Here is a 19,768-nt window from a genome sequence, read left to right on the forward strand (position 1 = left end):
AGCCCCTCAGAAGAAAAATTAAGTGCCTCGCTGGCAATACGGAGTTTCCAACAATTATATTTTAAAAAACAGCTACTGGTTAGCAGAATAAAATCACTACATAAGGAAAATTAGCGCTTGTTAGTACACGTAATATTCAGAATCATGAGTAGAATAAAGGCAGCAGTGCAGAAACTGTTATCAGCAGAGAGAAAATTATTCAAGTATGCATTTGAGTAATTCTGCATTTTAATTTAACCCTTTGAAACATTAATCAAACCATGGCTAATTATAGGAATTAAGGAATTAAACGATGGAATCTTCTAAAAGATATTATTTAAAAGGCAGTTTACACAATTACTTGTATAGATGTTTGCTTTAAAGAGGGAAACATTTCTACTGTAATGAAAAGGGTCTTAGAAAATTAAATTAACAAGGGGGGACCAGGCTGATATGAAACTAAATTAGCATCAAATGCAAATTACAGGGTACTTAATGGTAGAAACAGGTGCAGAGCAGGTCCCTAAATGAGATAAATGAATAAAACATCCCTCTGCACAAATGTGGAAGCTGACACAAAGTCAATGATATGAATAATTCAGCAGCCTCAACACTGCTGTTGAGGTCAGCTTTCCTTGACCTTTGAAACAGGAAGTAAAATTCTGTCCAAATTTGAGTGACTGGAAATGCAGCAGTTATTTGTTGAAAGGAAAAAAATATATAGAAAATCCAGATTAAAAAAAAAAATACAAAACCACACTGAGTATGTGTATACATATATATAAGACAATAAATTGAAACACTGAATAAATGTATCAGCAGGAGAAAGTGCAGAACTGAAAACCTATAAAATGTTAGATTCACGGTGGCTGCAGAATGTTTGTTTCAGCCTAAAACCCTAAAACAATGTATGTGTGATACATGAGCATATTTAGGTCATGGTATGATCTAAGCATGTTCAGAGCTAAATGGTTTCATCTTTCAAAAAAATAATTTGGTTGTGCTAAAGGGGATATTAATAGAGTCAAAGTCATTATATTTCAGGCATTACAGAAATCAAATCATATAAAAGTATCCGTTCAAAGCTGAGCAATCAATCATTTCCTTTCCTATAAACTTTTTTTTCTTTGTAATAAAGGAACTGGAAGACTTCTTTTCTGGACTTTCAACATGAGCTACCGATTGAGTCACTATTTCATTTCAAAAATTCAAAAGTCACACTATGAGACTATTTGAAATGTAAACCATCCCAACAACAGTTTGCTGCAAAGCACAGGCTGTTTGCACGTGTGCCAGTGTGAGAGAACCCTTAAATGTTGAAACTTTATAGATATATCTGTATTATACCGCTTTTTAATATGTAAGTAAACTATAAATACAAATTCTTGTATTCCAAAGAATGAATGCTTCTGTCTCTTAAAAACATGGAAATCCAGAGCAGCTACCTTAAATCCAGTGAAGTATCTCCAATTTTACATCCTCATAACCAAATGAAGATTTCTGCACCTTTCCCTGTGACAAAATACTCAGCCAAAATCACAGGTCATATAATTTCTGACTAGATGTATGGTCCTAATTTCAAATTGAATTTGGCACTAAAACAGATTAATAAGGTATGACAAATAAGTAATTTCTCCAAGCTGGAAAGAAAGGAAGAGCATCACCCCTGCAGCTTGTCTTCTATGGCAACAAAAGATGTTAGATAAGAGAAGTTCTCTCTGCTGCCTCTTTTGTTGTATCAATCTCTTTAGGAGTTTACCTGCTTACCTGTCATCTGCAGAACACATGCCTAATATCTCTTACCGGGAGGCTAATTTTATTTTCTACATTTTAGGCAGGTGGAGCCCAGCAATGTCCCTGGCAGGGCAAGTTTTTGCACCAAGTTTTGCGAGGCGCTAGCGCGAGCTCTGCCTGCAGCCACCCCGAAGATGCGTATTGATGCACTAAACAAAATCAGCCCCAATATTGCATAATAACATGTGGCAAACTCAACGGCACTTATCTGGGGGCTGGGTTCAGGGCTGCGCTCAGCGCCGGGCTGGTGTGCAGCATGGCTCCCTCCAAACACCAGCGATGAGAACCCAGCTGGTTCTCATTTTGAAACAACCAGTTTCTCTATCCCCAAGTGCTAAAGAAAATAATCCCAGCAATCCATGACTACACGCTTTCACAGGGACAGCAGTGAGAATTTGATTGTGGAGATAATTAAAGTCATTCCTGAAACTTCCAAGGAAAAGCAGCCGGGGGGAGGGGGCAACAGAGGCACTGATGCTTAAATTGAGCCAAGCAACCAGTTTGGTTTGGGGAATGGGGCTGGGGGGCTCCACTTTGGGGGAATTTGTTTTCCTGAAAATTCTCTCTCCTGCACTCTAATGGTTACAATATTTGCAAAGAAAATGTAATAGACTGCGGTGAGTAGGAAGATTAGAGCGAGGTTTGGAGCCTGGATGTTCCTAATTTGGCAAGAGCATCCAGAGGGAAATGCTTTCGCATTCTGGTAAACTTGAATAAAATTATGTACAGCCACTTCGATTAGAAGGGTTTAAAGGGAAATGATACCATAAAAGCAATAAAACCAACTGCTATCTGCTTCAAACACTGAAAACATCTTTTTAAAATTAATGTTTCCTGCAGCCCTGCCATGAGTTAGGTCTGAAATAATTTTAATATTAGCAACACTTGGGAGCAGGTCAATCTAGAGCCAGCCGTGCGACTGGGTTAGTCCTCTCCATCGTTCCAAAAACGGTGGAGCAATTTACACCACCCTAGCTGGTGTAAATCAGTAGGGCATTGCTGGCATCAGGAGAAATGCTCAGATCTGAGGATCTGGCAGTGCTAAGAAATAATCATAATTACGATGACAAAAAATAAAATAAAAAAATAAAACACCTCGCTCCCAGCAAAGCTAAATTGTACAGCCCCTGTGTCACGCATATGCTCTGACCTTCATCATCCCAAAATGGGTGTGAAATTCAGAGATGGCAAGAAAGAGTTTAAAGCACTTGTAATCTCTCTGTCTGCACTATCTGCCTTGAACAGGAAGGAGGGATCCGCTCAATGAGAGCTATTCAGGGCCTCTCAATTAACCTGATTAGTTCAGCACGCCGCTCTCATGAATGACACCTTATCTTGGAAACCAAGGGGAAAAAAAAACTTCCTTCCTCCTGGAGACACCCGCGTGCCCGAAAGCCGGAGAGCAGCACCACAGGGTCAGCTCCCCCAACCCCATGGGTGCCTGGGGACCTGCAGGTAGGTGGTGGGGTCCAGCCCTCAGGTGGCCCCGAGCCGGGGGGAACCCCACTTTTTGGGAGCCAACCATGCACACAATGGGGTCTGTGGGAGCGGGCTGCAGCCCTTAACCCTTGCAGTACTGCCGGCAGGTTAAAGGGAGCGCAGGCAAGGAGGCGAAGCCCCCGGGACCGCCGCCGCACTGAAGTGTGTTGTAGTCTGGAACTTGTTCCATACGTGACAGATTAATGAGCGATAACTGTGTTTCCATGGCAAAAAGCATTCCCAAAATTCTCTTTTGTTTCCCTGAGAACAGTCTCCTGTATTTTTTTTTTTCAAATCATGCCACTTTACAATAACGCAAATATTAACTAACGCCGTGTTATTCTTTCAAGTGCGGGTGGCTGCGAATGTCAACAACACTGACTGTTATATACCGACTCCAAGAATTAATCACGGAAAATAGGTGTCTCAATTACAATTATCATACTGAAAACTCAAATTTATGAATGCCCAGCCGACTTTGAAGGCATTTATTAGAAAAACTCCGATGACTCGGAAAGTATTAATGCACTAATGACGCATTAGGGCATGATGTATTAATGTTCTTGTAATTTCTGACAAATTAAGTTACCATTGTCACAGCAGGGCAATCCTTTGGAAAGAAAAAGAGAAGTTCCTCTCTCCTGCCACACAGGATACAAGACGACAATTTGCGTACACATAATGGAGTTTTGTGAGGAGTTTTCCTCCTACGCCGTGGTACAGTTTATTCCATTTTTCAGAATGCCAGAACTAGTGTTGAGCTCACTATGCTTTAAAATAAATAAGTGTATAGATAGATAGATTAGAAGATAGATAAAAGGCACGTGCAGCCGAGGTCTTGCCTTTCCTGCCGAAGTCCTTAGGGCAAGGCCGCCTCTCAATACTGCTGTGCAGCCCCTCCTGCAGCATCAGTGGAAGCCAGGCCAGCCCAGCAGGGCCTCCAGACCCACCAGTGGCACCAGCCCATGGTGCCAACGGAAACCCAAGACCAAGAGACAAGAGAAAAAAAAATAAATAAAAAAAAAAAAAGTTTCTGTCAGAAACCCCATCTTGAGAAATAAATTCTGCCCCAGAGGCCAGAAAAGTCCCAGGTTACACAGGGAACTCCGTTGTAATGCATGGGACTCCCTTGTTTTTCTCAAAAAAGCACCAAATCCTGACACTGGCAGTGGGGCACAAAACATGTCCAGATCCTTCCTCTCTCCCCCAGCCAAAACATGCCACAGGGCAGGCACACGTCTGTGGCCAAATCCTGGCTCAGGCAGGAACGTGCGAGCGATGCAGAGGCGCACAGAGCAGGCTGGGGGAGACGCTAACATCAGGTCTTAATAGCTCTGAGTGTGGCTAATTTTCTTCTTCTTTTAGAGCAAAGAACTTTATAATGAATACAGAATACATTTCTCCTCTTCTTGTGTCATCTTTCTACAAAATCTGAGCTAGGTAAAGTGGTTTTTAACATCCACTTATCAAAGTGACTTAACATCTGGGAAGGCAGCCAATGGTTATGTAGTGATGCAGATGCCAAAAAATCCAACTGAAAGATTATATTCAGGGAGATTACAGAGAAGACCTGACTCAACTGGGTGGAAGTGGATAGTTATCCTGGTCAGGAAAGCCTGAGAGGCTCCCGGCAAAATCATGGAGAAAATTAAGGAAAATGATTACATTTTGAACGCAGTTTCCTTTTAACCCACTATAGCCCCTGGCTGTGTCCTGTACCAAGTAGTTTTTCCAAAGCCAAGTTCTGGAATCAGTAAATGAACAGCTTTTCTCTCTCCAGCAGTCATTGAGACAGCACTAACAAGAAGCAAATCCTTTTCTACTGCTGGACACTCACAGTGGGATACTAATTCTTCCTAACATTTACTTTAGATAATATTTAGGCTTTCCAGGGTCACAATCACGTCACTTGGGGTCTCTCTCTTTTTTCCCTTTTTTTTTTTTGAAAAGATGAAAAAAAAATTAATCTTCGAAAAATGACCTAACCATTGAATGATGTGATTAGCTGAACCGGTTTGCAACTCTGATGAGAGAGTCAAGGGAAGAGGAGAGCCAAAAAAAAAACAAGTGTGCAGCTGGCTTTTGGACCCTACGGCACTAAGGCATTGCAGCATCACCTTTTTTAACCCCATTTTTCATCTCTTTCTGGCCTGGTATAGGCACTGGAAGAGTTAAAGAAAACAATAAAAGAACAACTGAGTGTACAGGGTAGGATTTACTGGCATTTACTTTTAATCTATGGTCCTTTGCTCTGTGGCTTATCAGCCCTATGTCAGCCCTTTTTCCTCCTTTATATTTCACGAGGGGACCCACATGCTGGTACTGAGAGACAGAGCCCAAGTGTCTGTAAGCTTTTTGTCAGGTAAAAAGAGAAGAAAAAGGAAAGGAACAAGAGGAAAAGCAAAGCTAAGAGGCATCTATTAGATGTCACTAGGCTTTTGTATTCATGTCAATGATTCAGGATTAGAGTATTTGAAATAATCTTATTGAGAGAACTCAAAAGCCCCACAGAGGGAAAGCCTGCTCAGGAGCATATGGCAGAGCAGCGGACAATATCTTATTAAGGATGTGTTAGCTAACACCATTACTTTTTATATTACATTACAGAACTATTGTGCCTCAGACGGTTAGCAAGATGCCGTAGTTGAGGAATGCCACTTTGGACATCACTGCATCGGTACAAAGCCGGCTGGACCCAGCCAGGTGCCTGCTGGGGGCTGTGGCTCAGCTGTCCCCCTGCCCCGACCACCAGGCAGGGGCTGGGGACACCGCTCCTCACCACGCAGGGACACCAGGTCCCAGACCACCCCATCCCATCACAGCAGGGGGCACAGAGCAGCTCCTGCTGGCTCTCTGTCCAAAAATCCCAGCTCAGTGCCAAACTCGGCTTCTTGTCAGATTAAAGGAATTTAATTTTGTTATAGTGAATGCTGCTAGACTAAAAAAATAAAAAAATAAAATAAAAAATCTCTCTTTTCTCTTGGACAAAAGCTTGTAATTGGAGAAATCGCTCTTTTTAAAGTTATCTTCATCTGCCTACACCTTTAGAGGCAGCAAGAAACCAAAGACAAAACAGCACTGTTCATAGCGCTTCAGTGGCTGCAGTGAAAGGCTCTATATCTGGGTCACCTTACGACTGTCCAGTATGTAATTTCAGTGACTTGAAATAAAGCCTTTTAATAACTAATTTCATATAATTCGCATATTAACTGCACCAAAAAATATGTTTTCACATTTCCTATTTCCAAACACTATTTTTAAAAAGTGGGTAGAAAATTATTCGTTGTGCTTTAAAAACCTCTAAAATACTGTCTTTAGGAAAAAAAAAAAAAAAAGTAAACACTCATTTGATACAGTAATATACTCTGATCACAAGCTACCTATGTAAAGTTGCTAATGGGAAACACTGGGAACTTTGTATGGATTTCTGTACTTTTCCAGAACTGTTACAAAAAAAAAAAAAAAAAAAAAAAAAAAAAAAAAAAAAAAACCACCTTGATGCTACAGAGAAAATTCATACCAGTATTTACCATTACTGCTACAGGGACGATGTAAAATCCATTTCTAGAAAATTATCTCAGTCGTGATTTACACAGAAACCTACAATTGTTTCTTCCTCTCTTTTAACTTTATTAGTTGTTATATTAAAAATATTTACGTTCAGCAGGCAAAAGCAAACTTGAATTTAGCATAGATATTTTGGTAGATGTGTCCAATTACTTATAAGAATACATTTCAGTGGCTAGAACATGCAAACATTTATGACTGCTCACAGGAAGAAAACCACTCATACGCCTGAGCTCCAGCAGAGCAGAGCGGGTTAGGTTCTCACCCAGTAAATGCTGCAGTAGATATAAGACACTTGTTTCACATTCAGAACAATTTTAGCTAATCTGCATTAAAACTGAGGATGATCTTTGCAAATACCTTTTCCTATTGCTCTTATTTGGCTAGTTATGTGTGCATTACCGTTGCAGCAGCAAATGCAGAAATAAATCAGGTGTTAAGATGAGACAGGAAATTTACCCACACTAGAAACGGTGTGTACGTCCATAGGAGGAAAAAGCCAGTATTTTTTCCCCAAAGAAGTCCCCATTCTTGAAAATAGAAAACCTGACCCTGAGCTGTGCAGGGTGGCCTGTGCGCCAAGCACATCCTCCCTGATTTGGGACACAGGTGGAATTGATATTAAGGCACAGTACACAAATAGCACCCTTTGTGAGCAAAGGGAAACATGTCCCAGCCCATGCCCAAATTCATGAGGTCTTCACAATCACCTTCAAAGGCAGCAGGTCCAGCACATCCCACACACACACAAATAACCCCTCTGGACTGACAGAGCATGGGAAGCACAGCTGGCCCTGTCCCCAGGAGCTGTTGATAGGCACTAAAGATGACAGCCCACTGCCAAAAGCAACTGAGTAAACCGGTCTTCAGCTTCCCTAATCCACAGAAATTCAATGCAAGACTAAGTTTTTTGTTCTCCACAGAAAAATTTGTAAACTGTGTCAGGAGAGCCACTTCAGGTATGGGCTCATTGACCTGCCTGGGGAGCACACAGTGCCCAGCACAATGAGCCTCCTGTGTGACAGGAGCCCCTGTCACAGCACCACCATATTAAATAGTAATAATCAGGCATAAGATCATGGTGAAATAAAGCCCAAAATGCTAGCTGCAGATTCAAAAGGCATCACTGAGAGAAGCAAGCAACTATTAGAGTAGTGTGAAATGTTTGCAGTGAAACCCAAAACCACATAAAACTTGCCTGGTTTGGGGTTTTATAACAAACTGAAAACTCAGAACAGGTTTTCTGAGAAATTCACAAACCTCCTGAAGTGAAGCTGAGACCAAATTAAGGTTTTGCATAATAGTTTTGAAATTATATAAAAATTCCTATACTCGGGGGTGGGGGAGGAGAAATGAAGCAAACAATAAGTGGGAGCTGCTTTGACCCTGACCAAGTTCACTCAACCCCAAGAGCAAAATAAATGAATTTTGAAGCAACAGAGATACATGCCAACCCGCAGAGACTGAAACCGAGAGGGATTTTTGCAAGGGCCCTTGCAAAGTTATCCCCAGCTCTGGTGATTTCTTCACCACGAAAAGGACAGACACTATTAGGAGCTTTGGAAGAGGTGTGAGTATTTTGGCCTGATTCACCGTGAGAGAAGCATCTACTGATCAGAGTCTCCCATGTATCTCACGAAGTCTCAGAGTGCCTTTGGCTGCCTTAGTCATGTGGGAAATGTTTAGGGTAATGCTTTTCAGATGCGTCAATCATAACCAAGTCCTTGAGGATGTTTGCTGGCGTCCCTCCCCTCTCAGCAATGTACGGGTTCACAGGCTCCGGGAGCTCACGCGAAATGCTGCAGGCCAAATTCTGCCCATCCTCTGTAGGGGCCCAGAGGGTTTCACCAGCACAGCTCTGAGACAAAGCCTCATGCAGTGCCCAGGGATTGAGGTGGGATGCAGCCCCCAGCCTCCTATAGCCCCGTTCCCAGGAGGGGAGCGGGACACCAGCACCTGCCCCCACCCCACCACAGCTGGGTTCAGCACAGAAAGCTGCTGCAGGAGGCAGTGATTGCCACATCCGCCCAACAAGTGCCTTCAGGGGGAGGATGCAGAGAGGGCGATGCAGCCCTGCATGTCACTTTTCCACCTGCCTGCTATTTAGGATGAAAAGATGATCGGGCCCGTAAAATACAATCCACTGCGCGATGACTTGTAAAGCAGTAAAACGGAGACATTGAAAGTCATTCACGCCTCTTTTCATGCCATTGCACAATGAAATCCTACCCACAAACATAAAATTTGTCAGGTTAAGGCCTGAAAGATCTCAGAAACATCTGTAGGAAAGCCAGCTCCCTCTGTAGCCGCAGCGGGTGGATGTGCTGGGGAGGGATCACAGGCGGCCCGGCCGAGCATCCTGTACAGCAGGTGTCGAAAGTGCACAGGCCTTTCCGACACGTGCAGCAGCAGGCCGTGCATTAAAACCCCTCCGTGTCATCTCATAATAAAGCAGAAAGAATATCACAGCCTGCAGTCTGTAAGTTCCCACCCCTGCTCCACTGACAAGAGCTCTGATCACACTGGAAATGCATCAGCCACTTCTGCAAAGCCAGAGGGAGCCTTATTCCTCAGAAGCAGCACTTGAATTGGCATATGAAGAGCTTCAATGCCTTGGCTAGACCAGGGCCAGAAGAGCCCCTTGTCCTTTCCGTGCTGGGCACAGAGCCCCTGGGCAGCTCCTACACAAAGCTCAGCATCCTGCACCCCAGCCCAAGGAAGTCTCTCCAAGCAAGAAATTCCTGAAGTAGGTCTCATCAGTAAACCTCAGCAAAGTCGATTTCAGGTCACGGCATCAGCCTACTGACGTACAGTGGGAAGAAGCAAGATTTGGGATGGAGCAGCAGTTGCCACACAGGCTGTTCACAGCCCCTTGTCCCTGAAGCATCGCACCCTGGCGTGCAGGGTTGGGGAGCAAAGCATGATCCTCAGTGCAGAGCCTTTTCCGCCACTATATTTGGGATTGCGGTGCTCATTTCTATTTTATCTGTCAATAGGGCTCCTGTTTTACTGGATCCAGCCATAAAAGGTAAGGAATCCCCCACAGGCATGGGTAACACCACTAAATACTGGTCCCCACAGTGGTAAATTGGGTTTAAGAGTTTGGAGCAGAACGGCGAGAGAGGAGCCTCTTTCCTGAACCAAGGAATAATCTAAAGCCCCACTTTCTCCCCTATGTGACTTTTGTCATTATCATCTTTTCTGATTCTTACAAAGCAAACCTAATTAGGAAGCTCTCTCATTAGTCTTCCAGAAAAATTAGCACAGCTTATGCTAATTACTCCTGTAAAATTTAATAAACTCGTTGAAATGGGAATAGTCTAATGAGGTTTTATTTATTGAACTAAGATAACTATAAGGAAAAAGGTTAGGACACCAGGATATCCAGAGTGGTAATAAAACTACAATTTATTCAATTTCTTCACAGGAATTTTATTGCAAACCTTTTAAATTCAAATATGAGTTACAATTTGAATGTTAAATCAATCTAGAATTTAATTTAATAACAGGAAGTGCTCTGTGTTTTCTTTAAGTATGATTACAATACAGCCCTGCTACTGTACTTGTAGGAGGAATTGTGCATTTGTATTGTGACAATAATACCCCTTTTAAAATGAGTTCCTGTTCATCAGAGCTTCATCTGAACACATGTAACTGGATTAGTGATAAAATATACAGGCTATGCTAAGGAGATGATTCAGACACACACAGGTTTCCAAGAAACTTCCTTGAAATGACTGCTCTCTATAAGCATAAGAGATTTATTTTGTTCTCCAGAGAAAATTTAGATCGCTCTATGAGTATAAATTTCTTTAGGTCCCTTTCACTGCTATATCCGCTGATACTATAATGGGGCAAACTATAAAGCAATTTTACAAAGGATAAAGTCATATCCTGTTTCAAACGCAACTACAGATTTTTTTTTTTAAATCCCACATTTTGATTAAATAAAAATATGCGATTTACTTTTCATATACATCTAGGGTTTGAAAAAGAACACAACACATGTAACTTTGAAGTTGCCAGAGAGCCTCTTCGCCAAGTTAACTAAACCACCACAAAGACTGAGTTCCCTCTATCCCAAGTTTCTCTAGCCTCATCAAAGAGAATTAATCAATCCAGAATAGTATTCCAGCATGTAAGAAGAGGATAGCATTTCCATGTAAGTACATATGTCAAAAATCCCATAGATAGATTTTATTGTAAATTCTATGTTAGGTCAGACTCTGTGGATTCGTAGGATTTGATGCAAGAGCTAGATTAAATCCATAGGCGAGGCTTTATCAGACTGTAAGGCATGTGGGAGTGCTTTAGCCCAAATGGTAAATGAATTCTGTAAGCTCACATGCAAATAAAAATAGCTAAATATGGTTTTGCATATCAATTGACATAATAGTTTAAAATTGTGTGCATGCAGAAGTGACAATAGAGTACAACTAAACACATGTGCTGACTTGTGCAGGCGTTTCAGTGTTAGAACAATTTTAACGGACTCATTTTAAGGTAAAAAGGCTCCACATAGATCGCTTCATCCTTTCCAAACCAAAAGGGAGGAAAAAAATGAATAGGATAAATGTCACAAGAAGCATCACTAAAGCCACTAACTGTATAAAGCACATACTTATTTGGCCTAAATTGTTTGAACTAGCCCTGGCCAAGAAAAGGTTTTAAGTACCCTACTGGGACAGATGCGAAGCGGCAACAATAGAAGCCACACTAATGCAATCCAGGTAACACAATCCTGTTTCAAAAACACGGGGAGGGCTAATTACAGTACTGCTGAGTCAAATTTCTTATACCACTGCAACCCACAGGAACAGGTCAAAATCAAATGTTATTCAAACCACAGTCATATCAACCTCCTGTATCAAAGTCACAATTTAAAACCAAGTGAAGAACTTAAAAGCTTAACCCATTCACCAGCCAAATGTGATTTAGTGCAGGTGGTGAGGTAAAGCTTGTAAGATGAGCTTTAAATCATGTTTAGTTGTGTTTTAAATATAATTTTCAGAATTTGAATCTTTTGCATCGATTAATGTAAATACTGATGAATTGATCACTGCTAGGAAGCTAAGTCTGATTTTTCATGTTAGAGTTTCCCTCTGTTTATAAGAAGCATGTAACAGACAGCATCTCTGGCTTTCATAATTTTAAATGATTTGCAACTAGCAGTTTTGCATACTAGATAGTTAAACAAAATATTTCCGTAAACCTGCCATTAGCATCTTAACATCTCACTTTCCAGTACAATGAAAAATTCATGTGAATTTTGTAGCTTTCATGTCGCTCAAAATGCCACTCTAACACCATGTTTATAGTGTTCAAGTCTGCAGCATGCTTATAAAACACATCTCTATACAGATTTCACAGTGGGTTTTTTTTCCCCTGCTTTCCCTGGTGCTACCTAATGCTCACAGAAGATGAAAATACGCCTAGTTAAAATAGGTAGATACATCTGAGATTTAAACATTCTCGGGATTACTGATTATAGCTAATCAAAACATCTGCGATAAGCTTCCAATGTATGCACTTTCTTAACAAATTCAACCCAGAGCTATCAATCTGGCAGCCTGCAGCAGCACAGTGCCCAGCCAGGCTCTGCCACCCCCCTCCTCCCTGCCTGGCACTCCGCACACCGAACCCCTTCACCTTTTGTCATAAAACCAGGCACGCTGGCACGGAAGGCGCTTTGAACCTCATATAGCAAACATTAACTCAGACAATAACACCAGGAGAAGCACACCACTCCATACTCCCGCTCCTGTATGCATAGATAGTTTCCCTTCAGGGTCCCTGTACGCGCAGATTAGCGTAGTGGTATTGCTTTCCCCAGCTGATGACAGACAGATTCAGTACTTCATGGCCATTTAACTCTTATAGAGTAATGCTGCATAATAACCTGGTTATTGCGCACAGCTTCGTACAATGATTTTTGACAATTAAAATGTAAAAATGACTATTTGGTACCATTTTGCATAATTTGCAAGCTCAGAAACTGCACATGGCTCAGAACAACTAAAATAGATGTATTGTGCTACAGTGATTTACTCAGTGATGTCAGATTAGCAATATGGATCTGTTTAAAAACACAATAATTAAGATGGGCAAAAACGAATTAATCAACTGACAATACAGTCAAAATAGTATTCCAACCAAAGAAAATCACAGGAGAAAAACCCCTTAGTTTGCAGATCTATTTTTTTTTAACTGTTTTTATGCATAAATAAAAACCTTAAAATGTAGATGGATTGCACCCAACAGAACTACTGTAGCTAAAAGTGATAATGATTCAAACATTTTTCAAATAAAAGTTAAATATTTATAAGCACCCAACCACATTTCATAAATCACAAACTATTATTATTTTATTCCTGAAGCTTCTCTGGCACAGCATGTGAATTGAGCCACAGAAAGTCAGAAAGAAAAATCTCTTCTTTATGCACATGAATCAGTTGCAAGCACTGGAGCCCTCCAACGAGCAGGTCGCTCCGTTAGCCTCCATATGGCCCTTCCATGGCAATCGCAATTGCAAAGCACAACTAATTTGGTATCAAAAACAAAATTTCCTCCATATATACTCCTAATTCTTACCCATTAGCAACACAGGGCAGGTGTTTCATTATAATGAGGAGGAAAAGAAAAAAAAAAAAAAAAAAAGCAAATCGAAGGAAACAATAGCAGTCCTTACCTGTCAATTATCACTGGATCTGATGGAGTCTCATTTCTGTTGCCACAGCTTTTCTTGTCACAACAGCGGCTACAGAGCAAAAGTGAAAGGATTTAGTGCGACCATTACACTGTAAAATCATCATTACGAACATGGTGGGTTCAAATTGCCGGCTAGAGTTACCGCTCCGTCCCTGCCTGGAAATCAGTCAAATGCAGCAGGTCACATATGGGTTAATTACTGTGTTTAACTTCTTGCACAGCTGGTTAACAATGGAAAATATAAAAAGAGAGGGGTTTTGCCCCTTTCACAAATAATAATTCAAGGATCATCCGAAACAGGGAGACCTGTCTATTTGTGGTCTTTTATCCATGGGGTTTAACAGTTGTCCCATACAGATATGCACTCAAAATAAGGTGGCTTTTTCTTCCCTGAACACAGCTTTTACCTTTGCTTACCATTTACATTATGTGGCCACACAGTTTTCCTACTTTTACACAGAGCTGAAGTCTCAGCTGCCGGGAAACCTCCCCCCGAAATCCAAAAGCACAATTATTCTCCCTTTAAGAAATATTGCTGCTAAGGGGGGAACTAAAATGCAAGCACTACTAAGCTGTTATGTGGGAGTTTGCCCATTTCCCTGGTTTTTGGAGCACGCTGGTGTCTGTTTGTGCCAGGAGAGCACCGTTCTGTGGCTGGTCCCTGCAGCAGGTCGGGTGCAAAGCCGGCACGTGAAGCACCAGCTCTGTCTGCCAAAGCCTGGCACTATCACTGGCCTTAAGGCTAGGACTTTGAACGAAGGTGGCTCGGCATTTGCACAAAGATGCTAAATGGCTGGGGACAAGCCTTTGTTGTGAGAACTGGACACCAGCTCCTGGCTTTTGCAGGGTGAGGGCTTGGGGACAGGAACAGAGATGCCGGGCATGGGGACGGCACCCCGTGGTGGCACCAAGTGGCGGAGCAAGGGGCCACCCCCTCAGCTCTCCCTGGCCAGACGTGGGTACACTTTGCTGCTCAGCAGAACTCCTGGTGAGCCCCAGCTGTGTGCCACATGCCTTTGGGAAGCACCGTGCTCATTTCAAGCGGTGTCCCAGGGCCTGCACATCGCCGTGTGTCAGCAGCCGGCTTTGTGCATCCCGCAGCAGCCACCCGCTACTTTCCCTCCTGCTCGGGTGGACTATTTTCTTTTTCCCAAAAAGGTGGAGGAACATCAGCGCAGGAAGAAGCCCGCAGAAATGCCATGCTATATAAATAGCCCTGTTGGGAGTATGACAAAGGTTCTCTTGTGTTGCTGAACAATAGAGTGAATAATATACAGTTACCCACCAAGATTAGCAATAAAGCAACTAACCACACTAAAGATAACAAAAAAAAGGGGGGGGGGTGAGCTTTTACAAAAACAGACTGTTTAAACATGGTTTCCAAAAGAAGAAAAAAAATTGTTTTCAAAGAGAGGAAAATACATAATTCTTTTCACCGCAAAAAGCTTCAAGGCAACTATTCAGGGCTGAAACTTTTCACAGTTAACACATGTGCGGTATCTTCATTTCGGTGGAAGTTACATTGTTTAGGATTGCCAAAAAAAACTGCTTAATTTTACAGCACAATACCACAATTGATCCACCAAAAAAATGCAAGAGCCTTGGCACCCAGAAAGCATTAAAATTTAGGAAGGAATAAAATATGCTGTAGGTAAATAGTCATGTGGACGTTTGGGGGGCTTTTTTGCCTATAAAAGGACTTGTCATTGGAGTGCAGCTAGAATGTGTGGGGTGAGAAAATTTACCCACAAACAAGGCAATAAAAACTGCTAATCATTTTTAAATGATTAAAATGTAATTAGAAACAGAGTTGGCACAAGTTAAGACAATGCAGTTCTTGTGACTGAAGCGAATCAGGGCTAGTCCTGACATTCTCCCAGCAGACTGCAGGGACAGAAATTGCCACACTAACGCAGGCGAGCGAAGGTTCCCAGGCTCCCCGCCGCGCCAGGCGGACCCCCGCGTCCCCCTGCACCTTCCCGGGTGCTGGCCCAAAAGGAGACGGGGCCAGGGATGCTGTAGCCCTGAGTGGGACAGAGCCACGAGGTGGCCGCTGGGGACAGTCTGGCCTGGAGAGCAGGGAGGACACGGCGCTGCTCATGGGGTGGCCTCTCCGCTTGGCTTGGGTGCCCCAAGAGGATTCTCCAATAGGCCTGAGCAAAAGGCCTTTTAAAAATAAGAAGTCAAGCTAAGGTTTATTAATTTATTAGTAGTAGTAGCCTCCCTGTCACCAGCAGAATTACAGGCTTCATCTACCTTTGTTTTTCCATGCAGAAAATCAAGGCATTGCACAAACCCTGAGTTTTAGATCACTTCTCATGGCATAAGCATTCAACTTGCTTTGAAAGCTTTGGATTTTAGTGTTTACTGTACATTTTGAAAAAGTTCTTAAATGTTCAGCACCTTTTCAATCCTTTCCCCAAAGGAATCTTAAAACTCCCAGGAGTTTCTCCATGTCTCCAAGAAGTCCTCCAGCTCCTCACAGGCTCTGAAGGTGCAGTGAGAGGCTCCAACTGCCAGCTCCTGGACTGTCTCTCGGGAATGTCCCTCCCCGGATGGGACAGGGAGCCAGGGCTCAGGCAACATGTCACTCTGGATCACAATAAAAAACTGCAAAAACTGCTTGGTTTGTTTTTAAAACAAATAGTCCTCAATAGTAACCCAGCACTCTGGGGACCTGCTGCCCTCCTGCTGCCTTGCTCCGCATCGTCTTCCTCCCTTTCTCTTCCCCACGCTGGAGCATCCCTTTTCCATGCCACCTGGTCCCCACTATGGGCACACAGGAGTTTTCCACCTCACCCTGGCACCCTGCACCCCAAAACCTCCCCATCCCCAAGCTGGCAGAGCAGCCAGGAGCATCGCTGCCCAGAGGAGCCCTGCTTTGTGTATCTGCGCGCTCGGGCTTTCTGCGGGGACAATGAACAATGAGAAATTACGGGGCGATGGCACGTGGCCAGCGCAAATGCGACTTTCCGATCATTTAGCTGCCAGGCTCTAACAAGTCGTTAGCGAGTCCGCGTGGGACATCTTGCAGCAGCTCCCGGCGAGGCAGGCTGCAGCCCACAGCCATGCGGCCCCTGCCCCAAATGGGCTCCTCGCTCCCGAGTGCGGAGGTGCGGGAGGTTCTCGACAAAACAGCTGTTAAGATTTTATTTTGCAAAGACAAAAACCATATTTTACTCCGACCTCATTCTCAGAAATCACTGAACCATTTTAGCTGAAACTTTCCAAAGAAAGTCAGCCTCGGGCTGACACCCTGCAAAGGACATTTCAGCCAGAACAGTTTAAGTTTGGCAAAGCTGTAAGCCACTGAAGGTTTCATAATGGAAATTGTTGAGGCAATATTAACTATAGATGTCCCTCCCCATGCTCCTACAATACTAATAAATTCCACCAAGGCTGTGAATTCTCCCCAGCTATTAGCATTTTTGCCAACAGCATAGATTTTATATTTGACAAAATACAATGAAAGCCTTTGAAATAAACAGCCACCTGAAGCAAACCTCAGCCCCGCTTCCCTACCGCAGCCAGGACGCTCCTGTACATTTGAATTCTTTGTCTTATCCGTGCCATAGTTGGAGTATACTATAAATACCCAGCTTTGTCACATAAATGCAAAGTTTTATTGTGCAGTTAGCCTTGATAGAAAGCACTGCTGAAAGTTGTTTAGAAATTAAATATCTAAAACAAGCTATTTTAAAATACAGAGCCCTCACTATTTCATGTCTGAAATGAAGAAATTTCATCTTAGGGAGAGCAAGCTGTCTTTCACACCATATGGCTAATGGTAGTGCATAGCAATTAGCTGGGCTGATTAATGGGGAACAGACTCTAATTTTATGCTTATAATTGAGGCTGCATTTGCACCCCTGGTGCAAATTCAGCACATCCCAACTTCCACTTACAACAGGCAAGAAATCAAGAGAAACAGAATGGTGTGGAGAGAGATTTTTTTCCCCTTCTAGACCCCTAAAGAGCATCAGATTTGCAATTTAAAAGAGTGTTAGCAGCACAATAGATGACAGATTTGTGCAATAGGGTCAAGCGGCCTGGTAAACAAACAGCACCCTCTTACAAATGTATAGGCAGAAGAGGAAATGGGGAATATCTAATATGAGCTGTAAGAAATTTGAATACATCTCCCCCACCCCGTCAGACACACATTTGCCTACCGTGGTCAGATTTTTTTTTTTTTTTTTTTTTGCTACCCTTCCACCTTATGCTCATGAAACACAAAGCCAGGACTGGCAGTAAACAAATCCAAGGAGAGGAATAAAGCTCCTGATTAAGCGAATTTCGAGAACGAAAAAAGCATAAAGTGCTTTAATAAAGGGAAAGACAGCTCCAAATGACGTAGCAAATCTTTCCATGTTCCCAGAACGGAAATAATTTTATCTCAGTCAAACTATATTGACACGGCTGTAAATCTTTGATGTAGCTCTTCTGGTTAAAACTCAGCCTCCTATGTAAAGTTTCCATTTATTTATTACTCTTGATGTTTCTAAAGTATTTGTAATAAAATTAATGCATTACATAGGTGCAGCACAAGGGCTCTGTGAGAGCATCCTGGTGCTGGCAGGGAGGCCCGTGGGGCTGCTGCAGGGAGGGATGGATGCTCCTCTCCTCTCCACCAGGCACGACCACAATGTAAAGCTGCAAAGGCTCTGATTCTAAGTTCGGGTGCTCAGCCAGAGTTGCAGGCAGATTAATTCCTACCTTAAAACTTTGCAGTCTAAGAGCCAACAGAGCACATCACCCAAGGCTAAGAGCACATTCAGGCCCCGACGCCGCAGGCACTTGTGCTTAATTTCACCCACTGTTTCACTGGGCTTCTTACAGGAGAAAAGCAAAGCATGCACTTCAGCCTTATCAGGTCAGGGGCCTCCTTTAATATTTCCATGAATTGTTCCTAGCTAGGTATCTAGTGCGAAAGTGGTGCTAATTGGGCCAATGAATTTTAGGGCAATTATGGGTTGTCAGCGTGACTGGGTTTCCATTTGGAAAGGGAGAACTGGCTGGGAGTCCTCAGCAAAGCAACGCCCCCACTCCCAGCAGCGGCAGCAGCTCCAGCACCTCTTGGAGGTCCCCGTCTGCTCTCGGGTGGCTCTCAACGGGCTCTCTGGTTTCCCAGAAAAAGCCAAACCTGCTGAACGAAGCAGCTTGGAAAAATAGGATATGGAAACTAAAATCCCTCAAGTCCTGCAAGTTGTGGTGTTGCGTAGGGTTTCACTCAGGCTGGCAAAGCAAGGAGAGCAGCTCCCTCCTCTCTGCCAGCATTGCAGGGAGCTGCCCTCGAGCTGGGTTTTATCAGAGAGGAGCTGTAGGGAAGGACCAAACATGCAGATCCCCAAGAATGAAGAAACATAACTAAAAAAAAAATAATAAAAAAAAAAACAACCAGCAGAGAAGTTTCCATCTGAATATTTTGTCTAAGACTCTCCCCCACCAGGAAACTCTCATCCAAGTTTATTCTCTTAGAAGTGGGTACCAGTTTTTACCCTCAAGTTACTCCTTTTTAGTAAATGTGTTTTGTAAAAGTTACAACGCATGCAATGGCATTTTTACAGTCTTAAAACAACTGATTGTAACAATGAGCTTATGCAAGAACCCCTCGTCTTCCACCAGGGAATTATTTTCTGCCATCGAATAACATGTAACAAATGAGTTTTTCAGACATGCAAAAACACCCACTAACTTTAATGAGACTGCAAGGTCAAGCTCTCCTAGGTGTCAGAGGGGTCTTTGAGAAGATGCTGCCTTCCCTGCAGTGGGAAGGAAGCAGAAGAGGCTTCACCTATCGCTACCAGCCAGAAAGAAGAAGGAAGTAGCTGCCTGCGGCAGAAGCGCCGCACCCGGGGGAGAAGATATTTGACTGTCCTGAATTTAAGCAACCAGCCCCAGGCGGGAACGTTCAGGGGAACAGAGCACAGGGCAGGGCCAGATATGCCTGGGGAAGTTTGATGAAAAGCAAAAAACAGCCAGTGCTGGGCTGGGGGAGCATCGCCTGCTTGGCTCAGGCTGCATGGGCAGTGGGTGAGCAGCTGGAGGGGCAGCCCAGCCTCAGCCAACAGCCCAAAAGCCTCCTGGCTTCCCGTCCTCCTGCACATCCACAGGCAAACAAAAATGACTGCTTTGTCATTTTACTGGGGACATATTTTGGGGAATATTGTGGGGGGACAGGCAAAGGCTACAACTGACTCTTAATTTTGGTGAGGAGACTTTTCGTGGGCTACGGCGTCTA

The 19,768-nt window shown here is 43.2% G+C and overlaps 1 protein-coding gene across 14 annotated transcripts in view; it reads right to left on the reverse strand.

Annotated features, from left to right (window-relative positions):
* Nucleotides 1-19,768, reverse strand: part of EBF1 (EBF transcription factor 1) — a gene marked incomplete at its 5' end in the record, with an annotated part of 274,881 nt that overhangs the window by 242,341 nt on the left and 12,772 nt on the right. For all 14 annotated transcript variants that reach the window (XM_084536052.1, XM_084536053.1, XM_084536051.1 and 11 more), the window contains one exon: nt 13,508-13,576. In XM_084536052.1, coding sequence (XP_084392178.1) covers nt 13,508-13,576 — 69 coding nt within the window. The remainder of the gene's footprint in view (nt 1-13,507; nt 13,577-19,768) is intronic.

Source organism: Aythya ferina (genome assembly GCF_964211825.1).
Source record: "Aythya ferina genome assembly, chromosome: 14".
Lineage (NCBI taxonomy): Eukaryota > Metazoa > Chordata > Aves > Anseriformes > Anatidae > Aythya > Aythya ferina.